Source organism: Ambystoma mexicanum, chromosome 6p (assembly GCF_040938575.1).
Source record: "Ambystoma mexicanum isolate Mex_15411 chromosome 6p, UKY_AmexF1_1, whole genome shotgun sequence".
NCBI classification, from domain to species: domain Eukaryota; kingdom Metazoa; phylum Chordata; class Amphibia; order Caudata; family Ambystomatidae; genus Ambystoma; species Ambystoma mexicanum.
The window spans coordinates 999074112-999096588 of record NC_090935.1 but is presented as its reverse complement, the minus strand read 5'-3'; the positions used below and the strand labels follow the sequence as shown (position 1 = coordinate 999096588).

Genomic DNA, 22477 nt, shown 5'->3' with positions numbered 1-22477 from the left:
ACTCTTGCGACAGCGGCCCACCTCTGGTGAGAGCACACAAACAGGAAGCAGAGCTCAGCGCGCTCTGGCAGCATTCACGGCGCGGGCAAGTCACAGAAGACTGCAGCCCTAGCGCCCCTACAACAGAGGCAAGCACCCACTCCCCACTTGCCATCCACCCCTGTTACAGACCCTCATGAACACTTTTATGTGTGCTGCCATCTGATCTAACACTCAGCGAGTTAACTGTGCTGTCCTGAATGCAAGTTGGTTATAAAGGCCACATTCACTCTAGCTGGCGTCCGAGTAATCATTGTGGGGCCACAACACAGCTTACCGTGTACTATGATGAATATGCAGCACACATGAATTCACAGGGATTCCTTATTCTATACAAGGGCTCTAGTATTAGCAGGGAAGCAACGTAATTGAAAATGTTTCAACGAAATTGAAAAACTGCACGACATGCCAGAGATAGCGAAACAAAACATGTTGAAGTGCGTCAAGCCCCTTCGGCGAGCCACATCGCCTAGACTTGTGTCAACACTGGGAATAGTGCAGAAAAAAGAGCAGACCAGTTCGGACTTGTACACCATCTCTTCCACCTTGGGAGACTGTGAATCATTGGCTAGATGAGGGAATGATCTTGGTGGGATATGCCTCTTTCGAAGATGCGATTGACCCAATTAAGCTGACTGGGAGAGGAGCATAGATGGAGCCAATGTCGAGCCAGCCTTTCGGCTGTTGCCTGTACACCTCAACAACTTCCATCTCCTGGGTTTTAAATTTCAGGCAGCTGGAACTATGATAAGTGAATGACTGTGGAAAGCTCTGTCGTCTACTCGCTTTTTGAGATATTGAGTTCGTTTTTGGATTGGGCATTGCAGAAGTTGGTTTGGAAGGGGGGGGAATCCGTGCATTATTTGGAGGACTTATTTGTGGGCACTGGGTCACTTCCGAACGTGCAGCTATGCTGGATGCATTTGCATTTATAGAGCTGTAGGCTAAGTTAGCGGTCCCCTTAGCAAGTGAAAAGATCACTAGCACCACCACAACCTTAACTTTTGTGGGAATTGAAATTGTCTAAGGTGCAGGAGTCAGAAGACTCCTAAAGTAAAAAACGGTCCCGTTTAGGTAAGCCATTACAGCCACGATCGGCAGGGAAAGGCCACCCTTAAGGAAGTGCAAGCATTGATGGGGAAGCTGAATTTTGCAGATAGAGTAATACCCGTCAATCGGGCATTCGCCAGACTTTGAAGGCCATTTGAAACATGGCCACAAGGACATCAAATTGAGGGGGGTTCAGAGCAGACTTGGGTATATGGGACCGATTCCCGAGTGAAATCAATGGGGTTCTCACCCGGAGAAGAGCCTTGCATTGACAGCGGCAGTCTGGAATTATTTTCAGATAACTCAGGGATTGAAGGTTTTGGGGCAAGGCATGGTTGTACAATTGGAGAGGCAGGTATGACAACAAACTGATTTTTTTTCCAATCATGTTTGTGTTTCACTTATGGGACGAACTTCTAAAAAAAATAATAAAGTGACCTTTAGGTCTGACAACCAGGGTTCGTGCAGGTGATTAACAGTGGGTCTGACTAATGCACAATGGGGCTTACACTATTGAGGGGTCTGAAACTCTACTGATGGTAAACACCAAACATCACAGGAAAAAAGAATGGCACAGCCAATGCTCTCTGTCGTTTACAGTGGGCAAGATTGAAGCAGCTGGCACGAGAGACGAGGACCACGTTTCCGACAGATCTATGGGACACAATTGGGAGGATCTGAAGGCAATGTGCAACAAGGCATTTCTGACAAGCACTGCGATGCAGTACAAACAACAGTGGAGCCATTACCTACAGGGCATCACCACAGACACCAGTTCACGAACAGCTGAATCCCCCGAAGAAGGTTGAGCGATTCATAGTGTGGGCATACAGTAGAAACCCAGAAGCTGGGCGACAGTCGACTTGGCAGGGGTAGCAGACTTCACCAAGCTCCAGTGGTTATCAGACCAAACTAAGTCTCATCCAGTAAAGCTGGCAAAGAAAGCGTGCATAGGATATATAACCAGAGTAATGATCATAGAAGGCCAATAGATGTTGCAATATTCAAGGGCCTAGTGGGCATGCTCCCCAGCGTGTGAAGCTCTGGCTACGAGTTCATGTGTGGCATTTGTGCTGGCAATTATTGGTGCATCGCCGGTAGGGGAACTGGTCCTGGACAGCAATGCAGCTAATGGGGTTGGGAGGCAGAGGTTGCGGTACCATGTTACGTTAGGTGAGGACACAATGCTGGTGGTGCGGCAGACCAGAAGGGTTAAGGGGCACACATTTGACCATCATGTATATACAACACCAGTTATTGCCCAGTATATGCAATAAGAGTACACATGGCTGGCCCAATCACTATTGATCCATGTGGATGCCACCCCCTAGTCGCTTTCAGTCCAGGGCTGTTCTAGGTAAAACGGTGGGCGCAGAGGGCTAGGATGAGACGCAGTTTCTGACCCATTTATTTCAGATATGGGCAGCTATATCAGGAGAAATGCAGAAGCAAGTCGTCAAGCATTTACGTAGATGGGGGGAATCTGTTTTAAGAGATACGTGTAGATTGATGAGATGTGATCACATGGGCCACAGCCTTTATAAAAAATGTTTTTTTTAAAATAGAGAACGATGGAATTTATTAAAATAATAAAACATGTAGCCGCTGGTGTGGATGGTCAGCCACTTGTATGTGTGGAGGGCTGGAGTGCAGAGGCCAGCCACCAGAGAACAAAGCAGGTGTAGCATAAGACCAATCCTGAGTGACTGGTGCCATCTGGCATGCAATGGGAAGAGTTTGAGAGGAGGGTTGAGACGCTGGTTTAGAAAAAGGGGAGAACTGACGGGTTGGTTAATCACCTACGGGCAACAATCCCACACTGCTGAGCTAGGGCAATATGCTGGATCACTGATGGGATCTTTGCAGAGGATTGGAGCGAGAATGGGCACCGTAGAGGTGTTGTGGCCAGAGCTGGAGCCAAGGGTTACGTGGCATGAGGCATGTCATAGCGGGCAGTTGAGAAATGAAATTCTGCAAGAAAGTCAACAAGCCAATTGGGAAATTCTGCAAAGGGTCGATTCTGCAATGCACCGGTTCACCCACGTCAGGCATGGGTTGTTAGGTCTGGATATGCCTGGTTAGTATACGAACAACAGAGTGCATTTGTCCAACACATGGATGGATTTGCTCTTGAAAACATATATGGAGTTTTGGCACCGCTCAATTGGCGCTAGGCCTAACAGGTATGGCATGAGCGGAAAGGGGTCGGAGACCACAAAAGGGCAGAAACCCCTTACTGGTGAGGCAGTTGCACAAGCAACGAGACGGATGAATGTTGTATGCAATGGAGAAAAGGGGGAAGGGGGTAGATGCCCATTCCACAAAGAACAAAACACCCTCTTCCTTGGATGCCTAACAGCAGGGGTTACAAATAGGATAGGAAATGAGCAGGAACATGACGGAGCAGCAAAGTGTATCTTGCCAGTGCACAGCTTCATTCCGCGGCCCAGGAAACTCCCAAATATGTCACCAGTTTTTGCAGCCCGAGTTTGAGAAGACGCTGGAGACTGAATGCAGAAAAAGCAATAGTCTCCCATATTGTTAAACAGCTGTTCAAACTGGTATACATCTTGCAATGTTCAGAGTTTTTTTTGTTAGGGTAAGTATTGGGACTAATGAAAAGAGCAGAGTCCAACTTCCATTACTCGCCCAAAAAGGTTGCTTGCTGAATCACTATCAGACCTGTTTCAAATTTGAATCTGTGGGAATTATTTTCTAATAATACTCTTTTCTTTTAAGCAAATTGAGTTTGGGTTCTATGAAGAGATAATGTGCAGCACGTGGCCTGGGAGCACGACCATTACCCCCTCCTCCCCCAGGAGTAAAGAGTAACGGGCATTCCTTTTATCCCAGACCAAGGGGGGGGTTAACTGCCTAAGGAGTCGTAGACTCGGCAAATGCAAAGTGATGTATGGGTACAACGGCAAAGCAGTGACCGAGTGCCCATGTTATGAATTTTCACGAGCTGCAAAACTGTGTAGTGTTGAACACGGTGAAACAGGCCACCAAGATTTGGCGGGGGCTGCATGGACTGCACTTGCACATCTAATCTCCCAGTGCACGAGAGAAGGCATACAGCAGGTGCAGGTGGACGCTTCCTATGACAGTCAACCAGATGCAACGGTCCTCTCTTTTGGTGTTAAGCCAGAGTAAGCGGCTATACGTTTTATAAACCGAGCGAGGCACGTACGGGTTCTCTATATACCATATCGTGGGCGGAGTTCGTCAGGAAGCTGCCAATTTACAATTCATACTGTACGATTTGGCGGGAGTGGGAGCCCGGAGATCTGTTGTGGGGTTGGACCCAACTCTTCCCTCCGCGGCTTCTGTACCTGCTCTGGTGGATATCCTGGTAGCAGTGTTGAAGGAGCGACGACCTTCATGTCTGTATCGGAATCGGAGAGCTCCCCATCTTCCACATCCGCCATGGTCCTCTGCTCTCTGCCTTCAGCGACGTCTGGGGCTGGTGGTGTTTTGAGACGCTGTTGGCTTAGGCCTAGAACGAATAGACTGTTGCCTACCCCAATATGGCCACCACCCCTCCACTTCGAGCAAAGGTGAGCACCTCGCTATCATGGAAATAGGTTTGGGTATGCGCCTTTACTCTCTTGTCTACGCCGCGGCCATCTTAGAACGGGAAAAGTGAGCGACAAGAAAGCATTAGAAATTCCGATTGTCGCAAATAAATTAAATTTCGAGATCGACATTGGACGCTCTGTTGTTTTTTTCATTTGTGTGAAAACAGTGAAATCGGACAACCTCCATGGGTTATCAGTTTGCATAGTAAGAGGCATCTAGCAAATATATTCAAATGAGTAGTTGCACAGGTGTCATTAAAACATGATTTAGACGTGAGTAGATACGGACAGGGGTCCGTTTTGTTACTTACGTCCACACCATATGCTTGTAGTATATAGTCACCAATTGTAACTTTTATGTAAATAATCCCCCTTCAAAATCTCCGCCAGTCATCGTTTACAAAAAGCTTTATCGGGCCACGTTATTCCCTTCCCCACGCTTCTTCAAGCTACTGCTGCCGGTGCATGTACAGTAACAGATGTGCAAGGGGCCGATCCCCGGATTCCCAATCAGCTCGAAGGGATGGCGGGGGCGGGTCTTCATATGAACTTGCACCATGAGCCTATAGCTGTCTTTCTATCCACCATGCAACAGATCAGCTCCTGCTTCACCCGGCAGCTCTTCCTCTGCCAAAGGCTTGCGGCTTTACACAGCAGACACCGGGTCGCACTTATGTCTACTCTGCTTATCAGCAAGCCGGAGTACTCCTGGCTGAGGGAGCTAGGGCTGGCAGAAGAAAACCAGGGGGTGTACAATGGAGCCTGGGGAGCGAGAGGAGAGGTGCGTGCATGTTAACTAATCATTACGTTTACTAGCTTCTCTGTGTATGCGTAAACTGCCTTGGCAAAAAGCAGTGCTGCATTTAATGTTCGTTATTTTTGTGGTGTTTAGGAATGTTATGATTACTAAGCGGTTACCATCATTACTCCTATTCCTCGTCATAGTAGTTACATGTGTGTCCGCCAGCTTCTCAAACACGTTATTTCCCTCAACTTCCTATTCTACCCTCACTTTTGTAGTTTTTACCCCCCTCCTTCCTACCATCCCTAGTTTTAATTTACCCATCATGATCATGGGATCTGGGACCGAAAGTCAGACGAGGAAGAGCAGGACTAGGAGTAATTAAGATTACCATAGGTATTCATAACACTACCTCCACGTCCCAGTACTTACTTGTGAGGTATACCAATGCATCCTATGAGACGTCCATGAGAACAAAACTGATCAAACCACCTAAAATGTTGTTGTAACACACGTTATTGACCCTGAAAGCAAGGAAACTCACCTCAGATGATCCTCGAGCTTAATACCCCTGCATCAAACGACCTATTAGTGTCATGCTCTACATTAAGCCTGTAGTGCTTGATGAAAGCGTTGGGGTCAGCCCACGTGGCTGCCTGCACATCTTTCAAGGAGACCCCATGAGCATTACCAGAATGCTGACACACCGAACGGTCATGATTTTAGATTATAATGGTTTGCTTTCATGTTTAACCCCCCTAATGTCTTTTTGCATGCTCCCTCTTTTTTGTTGTTCATTCTACATCTCTTTAGCTATGTAAAATGAGATCTCCCCCCCTCCCCCCCTTAAATCTCATATTTAAATTTGCAGGGTCTCTGGTAATTCTATAGATCGATTATATATGTGATTTAATGCTAAACTTGTACTGATGAAAACATGTTTATTAAGCCATAGTGTCTCATTCAACATTCTTATGAACAATAAAACCTAGTATCGCAAATCCGGTGTATAAGTAGTCCATGCATCATTTACATAAATGTTATGTGACTAACTCCCTGTTCTTAAAATACATTTTGATGTATGGCCCATTACGTCCACTCTTCCTCGTCCCAGTACTTAACTCACTACAACTCCTCCCCCACATCCACGTCACTCAGCTAAAATTTTTCCTGTCTCTGGCAGGTTAGACTTTTTTTCCCAGTACGGAGCACCGGGGAGCACCGATTGCTGGCCCCCTGGGGGTACTGTGTGGCGGAGCCTTCGGCTCCCTCTTGTGCGGCGCTGCTCCTGGGCCCCCTGCTGGGGTTGGGGTCCCGGTTGACCGGGATTGCCTCGCTCGGTTCTTTGCTGGGCTCCGGATCGCAGCATGGGCATTGTGTCCCGGTCCTGCTGGGCCCGGGGGAAGTTAAGGGGAGAGGGGGGGCTCCGTGCTTGCTGTTTTTCCCCTCTCCTGCTGGTATGGCCATCTTGACGTTCCATTGTGGGTCAGCAAGCCGGCTCCTTGGTGTGCCTTACGGAGGCTGGTGCCTCGCCCGGTTTTGTTTTGCGAGGTGGTAGGGCGGCACAAGGGCATCACGGCCCGGGATGCGGTAAGGAGTTGGTGGGCTTTGTGAATGTTTGTGCCCTGATTCTCCTGCCGTTGGGGCCGTGCAACAACAAGCCTCCTGTTTGATGGTATTCTCCCGACGTTGCTCCGGGGACGGATGGGCTCCTCCTCCGGTGGGGACGTGCGGCATTGCCAGGGGGATTGTTTTGTTTGGTTTTCCCTCTTGGTTGGTTCCTTCTGGAGGGGTACCCATTAGCTCGACGGGTAGAGCATGGGGCTACCAGGTACACGACGATGTAGGGTTCAAGCCACCTCTCAGTCATGTGATGTGTGTGTATATAGGTGGCGAGTTAGTGGTGTGTTTGTGTCTGTGCTAGCCATGGGTATATTTCTGCTGCAAGCAGACACCTTGTCCTGTCCTCTTGCTCTGAACTGCGCGGGGGACGGACGAAGGAGATTGATTTGTTTTCCCTTGTCCGGCATGGAATTATGGAAACTGCTAATGCATCATGGAAGTAACGGCCATGCAGGGGGTTCCCAGTGTCTCTACTTTTGGGGCCTAGGTCCTCCGGTGCCAACTTGTTGCTTTCACACCTCCTCTCAGACGTGTGGAAGTAATATGGCAGATTGTGGCCCACGTCTCTGCTTAAAGGGGTTCTCAGAGCCCCTGGTGCCTGTGGAGGGGGCTGTCCTTTATGTGAGTTACCGGTATAGGCATACAGCAGGTATGGGGTTGCCTTTTGGTGTCTGCTATCCGGGATGGATTCCATTGGCCCGCTTTGTGACAGTACTCTGCCCATTGGGAGAGGGCATCTTTAATGCCGTCAGGTCATGTTGGTGATGGTCTCGCCAGCCTGTGGCTTCTCTGTCGGCTGAGGGGGCCAGGCCTTGGGGGTTGGTGTATCTGCCCGGAGGCATGTGCATCTGCTGGACAATCGGGCTGTCCTGTATCTCCCTTTTGATGGGTCCGATCTTTTTGTGGCTGACAAGCATGCTGTTATATTGTGGCGCAGGCCTCCTTCGACGTCCTGGGATTTTCCGCTGGTGCAAATGCAGTGACTGGCGGTTTTTCCCTGGCTCCTCTGCTCTATCTTCTCGGAGGTCGGGCCTGAGGCGGGCGATCCGTCTGTTTTTTTTCTCCCGTGTGGGACCGGTCGGGTTCGGCTTCCTGGGTGCTGGGCTCCTTCCAGAGGGGTTATCAGGTGCCGTTCCTGTCTCCTCCTGTCCAGGTTTACATGGTTAGGACTTTGGTACCCAGCACATGGACCAAGTAGTTGGCCATGGGATCCGTTCTCTCCGAATTGTTGTTGTGGGTTACCGTCATGGGAAAAAAAGCAGGAAGCAAAATGAGTGGGCAACATAGGAGTATGAGTCTGTTTAGTATCCTTAAAGGTCTCTAATGTGATGACTACTATTTTGTAAATATGGTTCAATGTGCAGGAGCCGGCTGAAAAAGGTTTGGAGACACCCAAGCCCAAAAACAGTAGAAGTGAAATACCCAATCATACACCCGCTCTCTGAAATCAACAAGGACAGTCTGCTTTCGGCAGACACGGAGAGAACCGCTCCGCACCGTATCCTTCAAGCGCCACTGCTCACCGAGCTTGGTGCTGCTGTCTGCTCTTTGAAGCTTAGAAAACGCCACCATTCACCTACTTAAGACTTGCCCTGATGAAGGAATTGTTTTATTCCGAAATGCATTGGCACAATATAAGTCTACAGACAGAGTGACTTGTGGCAAATCCTTCCTCACTAAGAACAATGTTAGTGATTATTTGTGATTTCTTTCCTAAAAAAAACTTTGGTTTGATGGATAAAACCGACCTTGAAAACTACGACTTTGAATTTTTTCATGAATCAGCTGTAATGGTCACACTAACTGCAGTTAGTAAAATTTCAACAAACATAAAACCCAGATTGGGATTTCAGAGAGCGGCTGTATGATTGGGTATTTCACCTAATCTTTTGCTTCTATTGTGGGTTACCGTCATGCCTGTTCCTCTCCCTGTTTGAGGTCAAGTTTTCTATTCACGGGTGTTCCTGGTCCCTATGCCTTCTAGGAAGTGTCACCTGCTTATGGGTCTCGAGGCCCTGCACTGCTTCATCCGGACGGAACGCTTCAATGTGGAGGCTTTGCGGAACGTTCTCTGGATGTTGTGCAGGGGGGGATTGGATGAGATCACAGCGTTTTCGGTTCCGAGTGCTCCCATCCAGGGTGCGATCGGCTCCCGGAGTGTTCTCCATGCTGGTGGCTCCCCTGGTGGTGCATTTGCATCTGCAGGGAGTACAGATTTTTCCCTACCTGGATGATTGGTTGGTTGAGGAGTCCTGTCGGCAGGCTGTCCTGCCTCATGTCCCTTTAGTCTGCCAGGAATTGCGGGACTGGGGTTTGCTGGTGAACTGGCGGAAGTCGCAGCTAAAGCCTTCTCAGGATCTAGTTTTCATTGCAGCACTGTTTTGCTCTGGGATGAAGAGGGTGTTCCTGTCCCTAAAGAGGGTCTGTCACTTGCTGGCTGTTCTGGGCAGGGTTCGCTGAAGGCAGTATGTCTCGTCTCACCTGTTGCTGAAGTTACGAGGCACATGGCGTCTTGTGTGTTTTCTAGTTCCTTGGGCCCGTCTTCAGTTACGTCCCCTGGTGTCTTATCTTCTCTGCCACTGGCTCCTGACGTCTCCGCTTTCGAGGCTTTGATTTCAGTGTCCCCAGCGCTGCGGGTCTCCCTGCTGTGGTGACTGGGGGTTCCAAATCTACAGGCTGGGGTGTCCCTGGTTCTCCCTCCTGTGACCACTCTTACTACCGACGCCAGCAGAATCAGTTGGGGGGGGGGGGGGGTTCTACATTGGGGGTCATCTCAGCTCAAGGGTTGTGGGTTCTGGGGGAGAGCTGTTGATCATCCAATTGGCGAGAGTTGTTTGCCATTCTCCGAGCTCTGGTGTACTTTGAGGGGTTGGTGGAAGGTCAGGCGGTTTTGGTCTGAACGGACAATACAACAGCCTTGGGCATATGTCAACCGCCAACGGGGTTCCGGCCGCTCCTTGAATGCTCTGGCAGCTCAGATAGGCAACTGGGGGGGAATAGCATCTGGTGTCTCTGGTGGCCTCACATATCATGGGGGTGGACAATGTTCAAGCAGCTCTTCTCAGCCGCCGGTTTCCCTCCTCTGCGGAACTGGACGATTGATATCAAACATCTTACACTGAAGACAGCCTTTCTTTCTTATTGCCATCACTTCTGCCCGTGGGCTTGGGGAGATTGGGGCTCTGTTATGTCACCCTCCTTTCCGGAGGGTGCTGCCGGACTCAGTGGTGCTGAGGTGTGATCCAAAGTTTCTCCCTAAAGGTGTTTCTCGGTTTCACACCTCTTAGGATCTGGTTCTCCCTGCCTTCTTTCAAGATCCGCAAACGCCTGAGGAGGTGGCTTGGCATAACATTGATGTCTGGCGGGCAGTGTTGGCGTATTTGGCTAGGATTGCTCTTCTCCGCCAATCTGATAGTCTTCTGATTACATTTGGCCCGGCTGGGGCTGGGCGTAAGGCATCTGTGGTTTCCATTTGCCGGTGGTTCTGTGTTGTGGTCTCCATGGTCTATGTGGCTTCTGGCCTGCCTGTGCCTGCGCACATTCAGGGGTGGTCCACCCGTGGTTTGAGGGCTTCCTGGACTGATGTAATGAGGGTTTCTCTGCTAGAGATTTGAAGGGCTGCCGCCTGTGCTGGTCTAGGAACTTTCATCAACCACTATGGGTTGAGTTTCCCCGACTCGGGTTGGTTCCTTCGGGGTTGGAGTTTTGTCTGTGGAGATGTGAATTAAGGGTAATTGTGAGTGTGTGTTGCTGCACTGTTTTTGACTCTGTGTCTCATTGGGACCTTTTCCCCGTTGCTGCTTTGGTATACCTCATGAGGTAAGTACTGGAACGAGGAAGAGTGGACGTGGAGGTAATGCTCTGATTACTTACTGGTAATCTTCATTACACATACTCTTCCTCGTCACAGTACTGGCGACCCTCCTCGCCCTCCCTGCGGGGAAGGTCCCATGCTCCGGCTTGGTAATATGAAACTGAGTGACGTGGTTGTGGGGGAGGAGTTATAGGGATTTATAGAAGAAGGTCCTGTGTCATGAGGCAGGGGCCTCATGAGGTAAGCACTGTGACGAGGAAGAGTGGGACTAGGAGCAATGAAGATTACCAGTAAGTAATCAGAGTATCAATCTCCAAAGGGTATGACTTCATTCATCGATTATTTTTTCTGCAGCACTTTCTGATGAAAATGTTTTTCTGGAGAAAAAAAAAACATCGAAAAATAGGTGGCGGGCATATAAGAGATAGGGTGAGGTGGTGTATAGGGAATAAATAATAGGAAAGTGGGAGATTCGGGGGTGCCCCCAAATAAAAATAAATCGGTTTTGGCAAAAAGTGCTGTAGAATAAAAACGGACTAAGAATGAACATAGAACTCTCCAAAGTGTGTTTGTTCCATTCTTTCCTGCATTGACCCCAACATTTTTTTTTTCATTTACGGGCTGGATCAAATAGCCTGAAATGTTTGCACTTTAAAATGTTATTTTTGCTTTGCTGGTCTATACTTGCATCCCAGACTGTTATGCATTGTTCTTGGACTAATTCCAGCTGGAATATGGTATCGTCACCTGTGATATTTCTGTGAGGAGTTGCAGCTTATCAAGCAAGGCCTTATCCAATTTCTGATCTCAGTTCACGTGTGAAATTTGTATTTATATTTGTAGAGCGCACTTACAGCCCACAGGCATCGCGGTGGTTGCAAGTAGATGAAAGGAAGCTTAATTGTTAATACAGTGGTGCAGTCTTAGTTACAGGCATGTTATGTAGGACAGAAGATAACATGAGGTTTAGGATTGCCAGATCAAACAAATAGTCTGGTTTTAATGGCTTTGCGGAATGCCAGATGGGAGTCAATCGTCCTAAGGTGGGCAGAAGTTCCAGAATGAGGCGGCCATAGATGGGAAGCTAGTGCCACCTGCGCGCACTCTCCTGCTTTTGGGAGTGGAGATCAGGTTGGTGTAAGCCACTCTGATAGGCCTTTGAGAGGAGAGTTTCTGAATTCTGGTAGCCAGGTAGGGAGGTGCTAGGTCATGGAGGCATTTATGCGCGAGTGAGAGAGTTTTGAAGATTATCCTTTCTTTAACTGGCAGCCAGTGAACCTGCCTTCTTGTAGTGGAGATATGGTCCCTCCTAGAGATCCCAGTGGCAGCCCTGAGGGCGTTGTTCTGGACCACCTGTAGTTTGGAAATGTTTTTGCAAGAGGTCCCTGCCAGGAGAGCATAGCAGTAGTCAAGTCGTGAGCCGATGATTGCCCTCACTATTGTGAGGCAATTGGGCAGGGAAAGGAAAAATCTTGCTGCATTGAGTAGTTTGGAGAAATAGGCAGATGACGAGATAATGGCGCTGATTTGTCTATCCATGGTCAGGTCTGAGTCAAGGTAGACGCCAAGTGTTTTGATCGTTTGGGAGACGGGAATGGGAATGTTGTCGACAGCGAAGGTGCAGTATTGATTACCTAGTTTGCTGAGGATGGAGGGGGATCCAATCGGCAGAAGTTCTGTTGTTTCGCTGTTGAGGCATAACCAATTCTGGGCCATCCATGATTGGATCTTGGAGTAAATTGAGTTGAGGGTGATGCTCTCGGCCTGGTAGTCACCCGAGAGGGGGATAAGTACCTGTGTACCATCTGCATAATTTGTATATGAGATGCCCAGGGCATCCAGCAATTTGAATAGCGGCCTGGTGAACAGGTTGTACAAGGTGGGTGCAATGCAGGACCCCTGTGGCACAGGCTGAGTAGGAGAAGACGTTCAAAGCCCTATCTTGTAAGAATTAAGTGATCCAGTCACACGCTTTGGGGGAGAATTTGGCAGATTTGGCAAGGTGGTGACAGTGTGTTATGGTCAACCAGGTCAAATGCCGCCGAGAGATCGAGGAGAAGGAGGAGCGCAGGTTTGCCTGCGTCTCTTAGGTCGTCCATTTCATTCTTAGGGTCAAGGAGAGCCGTTTCAGTGCCGTGGTGAGGACGGAATCCAGACTGTCGAAGACCTAAAAGGCAGTTGTCCTCAAGGTATTTCTGAACTTGCCGAAAGGCTGCTTTGTTCAGAATTTTTAGGAGGAAGGGGACAGTGGTGATGGGCCTGTAGTTCCCTGGGACCAGTGGGTCGAGGGCCTTTTTTTTAGGAGCGGGCTGACCCAGGCTTCCTTGAGGTCAGATGGGACATGGTCGGATTGGAAAGAGGCGTTAATGAATGCTGCGAGAAAGGGGACCATGTTGGGGGCACAGTCTTTAATGAGCTGTGCTGGACACGCATCACCTTTAAAATTAGAGGGTTTAATAGTTTGAAGGAGTTCAGTGACTTCAGTTTCACTCATTTCCTTGAATTCAAAGAGATTTGGTGATTTGGTTTGTGAGGTTTTGAGTCACTTTGAAGGTCAGTGAGAAGGTGAGTGAGTGCCTTTTGATGGGCAAGGATTTTGGATTGTAGGGTGTTCAGTTTTTCGAGCATGGCAGAATGGATGTTGCACCATTTGTCATTTTTCACGAATGTGGGGGGTGGGCAGGACGGCTTTTCCAGCTCCCCAAAGATGGTGAACATTTCTTTAGTCTCTGATTTAGCGAAATGTCTCCCTCACTGCTGACCTGCGCTGCTTTTTCAAAGTCTGTGGAGGTGACCACTCGTATGTATCTTAAGGTGTTTCCAGTGCCCTTTTTGGAGTGTTGAGGGTTGTTGCTTCCATGTCTGAACGCAGCCGAAGGGGTCACAAATGTAGGCCCTTTCTCTCAACAGAAATAAATGTCTTATCAGAAGTATGTCTTTTTAAAACATTTTCTCCTGTTTTGCGTACCATCATTTTTTTTTCTTTCATACTCCACCTTTTATGTCATCTAGTTCTATGGCTCTTTGCTTTCTAGCACACTGCCCCTTGGTTTATTTTGAATATATTCATCCAAATGTCTTCTAATTACCTTCCTCTGACCTTGTTTTTTTCATCGATTCTACTGTTCAGTGTAACCACGCTTGTTCTATTGCATGACATAAAGAGTTGATGAAAAAAAAAAGATATGGCAGACATTTTTCTACAGCACATGAAATCTTGTTTTCACTGAACGTTTTGTAAAATGTATTTATTTGGTTACAGCTTAACCCTTCTTGTGGCTAAGCCAATCACCATGTGCTGGGTTCTAGTACTGTGGCACGCTGCTTCATGCTGTGATTTAGAAAATGCACCTTTGGAAGCAACTAATCCCTCCCCGCTGCCCCCAGCATAGCTCTTTACTTGTTAAGAGGGTTGGTAAAGAAGATGCATTTCCATTTATTTTTTTTGTATTTCTAATGCAGAGTTCCCTTGTTACTAAAAACCTTACATTTCCCTCGATATCCTGACACATTCCGTCTCCCCTTTTGAAAAATCTTAACCTATTACATGATCTTTGAAAAGTCAAATGAATGCTAGGCAATATACAAAATAAATTAAATGTGTATCTCTAAGCATTATGTCTGTTTAAATATATTAATCTTTTTCTCAGTTTCCTAAAAGTAAAATTGAATGTACATGTTGATTACATAATACAATAACTATATTCATAATTGTTTCTATCTTCATTTAGAGCATTTCAATACCGTCAAAATGATAGGCTTCAATTCCTGATAGTTCATTTTATGCTGTAGCAGACTATTACAAATCTAAGATCTTTGGCCACGGGAGAGTATGTTTTGTATTGTATTCCTTTTTTTTGTTATTGTGGTTGGTTTATTAACAAATCCGTCATATCATTTTAATGAACAGGAAAATAAATCTATATCAAATACATTATCGATTTAATTCAGAATGTATGTTACAACGACTTCAGAGGAAAATTGTATGGACATACAGTATTGTATTCCTTAAATGAAATGAAATGATATTTTATTTATATCACGCTCGTAAGTTTTTCATAGCGCAACCACGCAAAAGGGAACAGGGGAGAACAAAACAAAAACAATCTTGCTAGGCCTAGTGACGTTGAGAACGCGCAAGTGCATGGGAAAGGGAAAAGATTGAAGGGGGAAGAGTTGGAAAGTGCGGAAAAGAGTAGAGAACAGAGCAATAAATAAGTAAATAAACAAACATTGGTAGTGCAGCCAACAAGTGGCAAGTGCTAGGTTAAGTAGATGGGGCATATCTGATTAAGTGAGTTGGGGACTGTATGGGTACAGAAATAGATCCCACCGCAAGGGGTGGCCCGGAGGCAGTGCAGGAGGGTGGCAAGGTGAGCGGGTACCTAGGCCCAAAGGACAGAGGGTGGCCAGGTGCACTGTGCCGAGAGAGAAAACAGATCAGCAGGGGAGAAGAGGGTCAAAGACGGAAGCGAAGAGGAGGGTCTTGAGGTGCTTCCAGAACCGGAGATGGTTTTCAAGTTTCGAGGTGGCAGGGAGTCTGCTCCAAAGGGAGGCCCTAGCCGAAGGCGGAAATCTACTCCAGCACGTTTCTTTGAAAAACGACTGACCCTGAGTGAGTTGGAAATAGAGGAGCGAAGGGCTCAAGAGGGGAGGTATTTACGGAAGGATAGTGAAGGTATTTTGGACCCAGGTCCCAGAAAGCCTTGTGGACAATGCAGAGGGTTTTAAATGTAATCCTTGCATCAACTGGCCATCTCCCATCTTAATCTCCACACCAAATCTGTTGGTTGTCTTCATGACCATCAGTCTGGCTTCAGAGCTGCCAGAAGCACGGACACTGCTCTCCTGAACATCCGTGAAGACCTGCTCTCCAACCTTGATTCCAACACCCTGTGTGTCCTCATCTTGTTTGATTTCTCTTCTGCCTTTGACACTGTCAACCACGCCATCCTGCTCAACCGTCTCCGTGATAACCTGGGTATCACAGGACAGGCTCTGGCGTGGCTCTGGCGTGGCTGACTTCTTTCCACTCCGACTGACCCTCCCAGGTCCAACTTGGGTCCTTCCTTTCCTATATCTTTTTCTCTACCTGTGGTGTCCCCCAGGGTTCTAACCTCTCTCCTTGGCTGTTCAACCAATACCTGGCACTCCTTGCCCACCGCATCGCCGCTCTCTGCCCCAACTTTCAGTGCTATCCGGATGATACCCAGCTCCTTTTCAGTCTACCCTCGGCCTCCTCCTCTCCTTCCCTCATCGCTGACTGTCTGTCCACTATCCTGGAGTGGTGTGCCGCCAATGACCGCTGCCTTAATGCCAGTAAGACCGAGATTCTACTCATTGGCACACCCTCTCCCTCCTTGCCTGCAGATCTCTGGCCGGCCTCTCCTGGCCCTCTTCCTGCTCCCACCGGCAAGGCTAAAAACCTTGGGGTCATCTTCGACTTCACACTCTCCTTCTCTCCTCACACCTCCGACGTCTCTAAGAAGACATACTACCAGCTGCACCTCCTCAGAGGTATTCTTCCTCTCCTCTCCTTCCCCCAGAAGCTCACCGTCTCCAGAGCCCTGGTTCTCTCTAAACTGGACTACTGCAACAGCCTCTATCTAAACCTGCCTGCCTCTACTCTCCGCACTCATCCAAAACAGGACTGCGAGACTTGTCCTTGGCCTCAAGCTCTGGGATCGTATCTCTCCAGGACTAAAATCTCTGCACTGGCTCCCAGTGGCTGCAAGGATTAAGTTCAAAACCCTCTGCATTATCCACAAGGCCTTCTGGGGCCTGGGGCCGCATTACCTTCAACTCTCTCTTCCCAAATACCTTCCTTCTCGGGCTCTTGCTCATCTGCCTCCAACTCCCTGAGGGTCAGCCGCTTCTCCAAGCAACGAGTTGGTGGTCGATCTCTCTCTTCGGCAGGGGCTTCCCTGAAACTTGAGGAGAACTATCTCCGGTTCCGGAAACACCTCAAAACCTTCCACTTTGCTTCTGCTTTCTCTGCCTCTCTCCCCTGCTGAAATTCCTGGCCGAATCTGCACTGGCTACCTGGACATCCTTCTGACCTTGGGGCCAGGTCCCACCCTTTGCACTCCTGCCCTGCCTCCCTGGAAACCTCTGCACTTAGGGACTGTTTTTCTGTATCCCTACAGCCCCCCCCCCCCCCACCAGCACTTGTCTGCTCTACTCTGCACTTGCCACCATCGGGCTGCTTTACCATCGTATTTATTCCTCTATCCCATGTTATGCTATGTTATGTTATTTTGCATTTATATATGGACATGTACTGCACTCCCACCACCCCCCCCCCCCTCACCACCCCTCCCTTCCCCCAGGCACTTTTCCCTCTCTCCCTACCTTTGCACTTGCGCGATCTGAATGACACTTGGCCTAGTAGGATCGTTAGTCTGTCTTTCCACTGTTTTCCCTCCCCTTCCTCGTCGCGCCTTGAAACACTTGTTTATAGGCGTGTTATATCATATCCTATATCACTGGGAGCCAATTAAGGGATTTCAGAGCTGGAGAGATATGATCCCAGGGCTTGAGGCCAAGGACAAGTCTTGCAGTCCTGTTCTGGATTAGTTGTAAAGGGTGGAGAGTGGAGGCAGGTAGATTTAGAAAGAGGCTGTTACAGTAGTCCAACCTAGAGAGAACCAGAGCTTGGGTGAGCTTCTGAGGGAAGGAGAGGAAATGCAGAGTACCTCTGAGGAGGTGCAGTAAGAAGTTAGACTTTTCAGAGATGTGTGCAGAGAAGGAAAGTGTGGAGTCACATGTGACCCCGAGGTTCTTGGCCTCGCAGGTAGGGGTAGGAGGAGGGCCAAGGGAGGCCAGCCAGAGAGTGAGTGGAAAGGATGGTGACGGTGTACCAATGAGGAGGATCTCGGTCTTGTTTGCATTTAGATAAAGATGATTTGCAGCACACCAATTTTGAATGCCGATTAGGCAATCGGAGATGCAGGAAGGAGAGGAGGTGGCTGAAGGAAGCCTGAAAAGGATTTGGGTGTCATCAGCGTAGCACTGGAAATTTGAGCAGAAAATGGAAATGCGGTATGCGAGAGTTGCCAGGTATTGGTTGAAAAGCCAGGGCAGAGGTTAGACCCCTGGGGAACACCACAGGTGGAGAGGGAAATAAAAGACAGGAAGGACCCAAGTTGTATCTGGGAGGGTCGATCAGAGAGAAGCCAGGCCAGAGCCTGATTGGTGATACCCAGGTTGTCACGGAGACGGTTGAGCAGGGTGGTATGGTTGGCTGTGTCGAAAGCAGAGGAGAGATCAAGTAGGACGAGGACAGAAGGAATGTTCGAGTCAATGTTGGAGAGTAGATCTTCACGGATGTTCAAGCGAACAGTTTCTGTGCTTCTGGCAGCTCTGAAGCCAGACTGGTGCTCATGGAGAGAGCCAACCGAATCGAATGAAGGTTAAGCGGAGAGCTGGCCAGCTTTTCAAGAAGTTTTCCCAAAAAAGGAGTAATGGAAATTGGGCGATAGTTAGCCAGACAAGAAGGATCAGCTGTGGCTTTCTTGAGGAGCGGGATTTACATTTTTCAGTTGGCTGTCGCCTCCGTCTTTTCCGGGGAGTCTGGTCTCTCTAGCATTTTATCCTCTCCATCTCCCTTTCTGTGGTTTGTAGTTCTGCCATTATGCCGCCCAGTTGACTTCGATAATGCTGCCCCACTTATCACCACCTTAAATGCTTCCCAGAGTGTGCCAGCTGACTCAACACTTCCATCATTTAGTTCAAAGTACTCCTGTACTGCTTTCCTTAGATCTTCACTGAACATGGTATCTTTGAGAGCTTCAGCTCGAAGTTTCCATGTCAGTATCCTGGGCCTAGGTGGCGAGATCTGCCATGTCACCGTCGGTGGCGTGTAGTCTGATAGGACTGCCGCTTTGTACTCTGCATACTTAATCTGCTCCACCACGGAACTAGACACAAGTATGTAGTCTAACCTGGTGTAGAAGTCATGTGGGGCTGTATAATGGGAGTACCCCCTGCAAGCGAGGTACAACTTCCTCCATATCTCAGTGAGCTGGAAATCTCGCATAAGTGTGGTCAGGGCCTTTGCCGCTGGGCTTGGCTTGGTTCTTTTGTCATCTGATCCATCCATCTTGGGGTCTAGTGTGCAGTTAATGACCCCCCCCTCCCCCGACTATGACCTCTCCTTCCATGTATGGGCTAACAATAGTGTACAGATTCCTGAGATAAGGTGCGGTATCATTGTTTGGAGCATAGATAATGGCTATGGACGAAAGAACACGAAAAAAAGCTTGTGGAAATAAACAGCTCTGAGGAAGAACTCATCTTGAATCTGAACAAAGTAAAACAAAAATTACAGGAATACGACTGGATACAGACAATATTCCTGGACCAAAGTAGTAAATTGATAAGCCACTTGCCACCAATAACGAGAGGCTTAAACGACCTACCGAACTACTTAAAAAAAATTCTAAGTAAAACACTACGTGAAACCTTCCTAAGAGTGCGAATGAAACTCTTGCCAACAAACGAGATCAAAGCGATCAGGAAATTAACATCTGACAATAGTTGCTGATTTTGTAAAAACAAGATGCAACCAGAGACACTGCGCCATTTACTTTTAGTGTGTGGCGCTCTAACAAGGCTGAGAATGGCACACTTGGCTCATTTACTCAAGGAGTCAAGAACGTGCAATGAGGAGGACTGGTGGAACCGCTTAATCGAGGGAGACAACATCAGTTACGTAATAGCGGTCTCCCAGTTCTTCATGAACTTGAAACTCTAAGAGTACAAGGCGGAATCATTCGGGGGGTTGGGACTTGAAAAAGATCTGTCTATGGACTACACGAAACTATTGATGTCATTCGATAGACGAAGTGATGGGCTAGCTGGAGCTGAGAATTGTACTATATTCTCTTTTTCTTTTCTTGTAAAAAATGTTTGTAAATTGTCACAAGTAAAATAAAAAATAAAAAAAAAGATATTGGCTATTAATCAGGTTTACCATTTTATTGCCCACCATCCCTTTTACCAGCACCATTATTCCATCTTCTCTCACTTCTGCTGCAACAATTTGAACGGGACGTGGGGTGCAATCCATAGAAGGACCCCCCCCCCCATGGCATATACTGAGTATGTGGCTCCTATTGTGGTCCCTTTCCATTTCCTCTTCAACTCTAATCTCTCTTTAGTTAAGTGGGTTTCCTGTAGCATTGCTATGTCTATCTTTTGCCTGTGTAGATACATCATAACTTTGTTGCGCTTAATATAAGTGTTTAACCCGCGTACATTCCCGGTCACAATTCTAAGGTCCCCCATTTCAGCTATATCCTACGCCACCCACCCTTCTCCCCATCCTCTTCCTGTACAGATTTGGTTGTATTTGTAGGCGTCCCGTGCTGTGCTCCTATCAACGTTGTTATTCCTTTCCTCCCCCAAACCAAACTCCCCAAACCCCCTCCCCCAACTCCCCGTCCCACCCACTTCCCTCCCAACAAAACTGCCCTTGCCCCACCCTCCCCCAACTCCCCAAACAAATGCCTAGCTCCATCCCTGGATCTCCGGCTCCCCCGCATCTACCCCTTTTCTACAGTTCTCACCGATACTCGGAACTCAGCAGGGTGATATTATTCTACTAATATCCTAACTACTAGCCTAAGCTACTGGGGGTGATGACATGCTTCTACTGATGTTCCTGCATATAGTCTATACACTGCTATTCTCCTGCTATGGAGCATCAGTCTATTACGATCCGCTTGTCATCTCGCAGGTGGCCCAATAATGTGGACCCTCAACAATCAACCATGTCACATATAGCATGCCTATCCATGTCCACAGTGTAATACAACACAGCTACCTATAATGTTCACTCATCTGCTTTACTCTGTGTCTGGTCATCCGCATCCGCCGGGCAGTTCTGTGCATCCATCCACGCTGTCGCTTCTTCAGGGTTGTCGAAGAAATGCGCCTTGCTTTTATTAATTACTTTTAGTTTTGCTGGGTATAGTAACATGTATTTGTACCCAGCATCACGCAGCCTTCTTTTCATGGACCCATAATCCAGCTGTTTCTGTACCAAAAAGGTGTAGTCCGGATAGGCCGTGATGGTCACGGAACCCCTGTTGATTGTCCCACCTTTCCGAAAATAGTCCAATATCCTCTCCCTATCTTTATAGCTGAAGATCTTGGCAATCAGCGGTCTGGGGGGAGCCCCTGGTCTTGGCCATCTGGTCAGGGCCCTGTGCGCTCTTTCGACCGCGAACCCCTGAGAGAGCACGCCAACTCCAATTGCCTGCAGCAGCATGGTTTCTACATAGTCCGTTGGGTCCGAGCCCTCCATTTCTTCAGGCAGGCCAACGATGCGGACATTGTTTCTGCGTGCTCTCCCTTCTGCCTCCTCTGCCCTATTCTCTAGGTTATGCACCTGCTGTCGAAGTGTCGCCACCTCTCTAGCGTTGTCAGCGGTAGTGTTTGTGTTAGTTGCCACATCCTTCTCCAGCACCCCAGTCTATTCTGACAACTTTCTGACTGTCTTGCCGCAGGAGATTCACATCCACGCAGACCGCATCTATCTTTAGTTCCAACGAGAACCTCAGTTCGGCTATGGAAGCGTCCATCCTGCTGGGCCAGGAAGTTTTCAACTCAGCTATGGCATCCAGGATCCGGTGGTCGTCTTGCATCAGGGTCCCCGCTGCTTGTGGATCTTATTTCTTCACTTTAGCTCCTTCCGGCGTGGGGGAGGCCTTGGCAAATTCCTCCATCGTGGACTGTTTGCCTTTAACTTTACTTGTCTTGGACGCCATATCAGTCTTCGTCTTTTACAGGCTTTGCGAGAGGATGTTCTCACAGTGCGCCTGGTCGTTGAAACTAGTCTACAGGTATACCAGTCTTATCCTCGCCAACATACTGCAGTTCAAGCACACCCACTTTCTGTTCTGGCTGTGCTCGTGGTCCCTTGGATCCTCCACCGTGCTCTGCGAGTAGGCCGCGGGCTCTTCCTTCTAGGTTCGACTGCCGTGACTTGTGTGATCTTGGACTCCTTCTTCCTGGTTTGCAACCCAGTTCGTAGGAGTAGTCTTATTTCGGCCACTGAACAACCATTTCTATGTATTTGTGTCCGTGGGGCATTGGGGTGAGTCAGGGGGCGCCACAGTATGGGTTTGTTGGTGGTAAAGTTCCAGTACACATCCAAACTCAGGTGGGGTTGTAGCCCTCAATCGCCTCTATGAGCCAACCTATGCTGTTGAGAGGTTCCACGGATCAGGGGCAGCTGCCAACTCTGTTTCTAGCTGTTCCCCACCACAGTATGGGCTGCCTGTATGCGCAGGGCTCTTCAATGTCTTTCCGTATCCTGGTAGGTGCAGCTTTTGTATAGCCTTTAGCATGCTGGGTGCCTCCATGCGAACAATCTGCTCTCAACAGTGACCACCTTCAGCAGGCTCCCCCTCGTTCTCACTTGGGGCGCTTGCACTCGTCACTGTTTAAGTCTATTCATTGTTATTGCGTGCCCTTCACGCCTTCTGTATCATGCCAGCTCTTTGTTTTTCGTGTGCCTTACAATTCCCCCTGCACGAGTGCCAACGTTCATAGCCGTTCGTCAGGGCTGCACTAATAATGCAGGTCCGCTCTGGGTCAGGGTCCTTTGCTACATTTGTAGCACTG

General features: G+C 48.4%; 2 protein-coding genes across 2 annotated transcripts in view; one reads left to right on the top strand and one right to left on the bottom strand.

Annotated features, from left to right (window-relative positions):
• Positions 1-4670, bottom strand: part of PHAX (phosphorylated adaptor for RNA export) — a 229615-nt gene extending 224945 nt beyond the window's left edge. Inside the window, exon 1 of the mRNA XM_069625600.1 lies at positions 4422-4670. Within this exon, the coding sequence (XP_069481701.1) occupies positions 4422-4517 (96 nt within the window). The 5' untranslated portion in view covers positions 4518-4670. The remainder of the gene's footprint in view (positions 1-4421) is intronic.
• Positions 4671-5225: 555 nt separating this feature from the next.
• The window catches only part of ALDH7A1 (aldehyde dehydrogenase 7 family member A1), a 441053-nt gene continuing 423801 nt past the window's right edge, over positions 5226-22477 (top strand). The window contains exon 1 of the mRNA XM_069625599.1: positions 5226-5448. Coding sequence (XP_069481700.1) covers positions 5254-5448 — 195 coding nt within the window. The 5' untranslated portion in view covers positions 5226-5253. The remainder of the gene's footprint in view (positions 5449-22477) is intronic.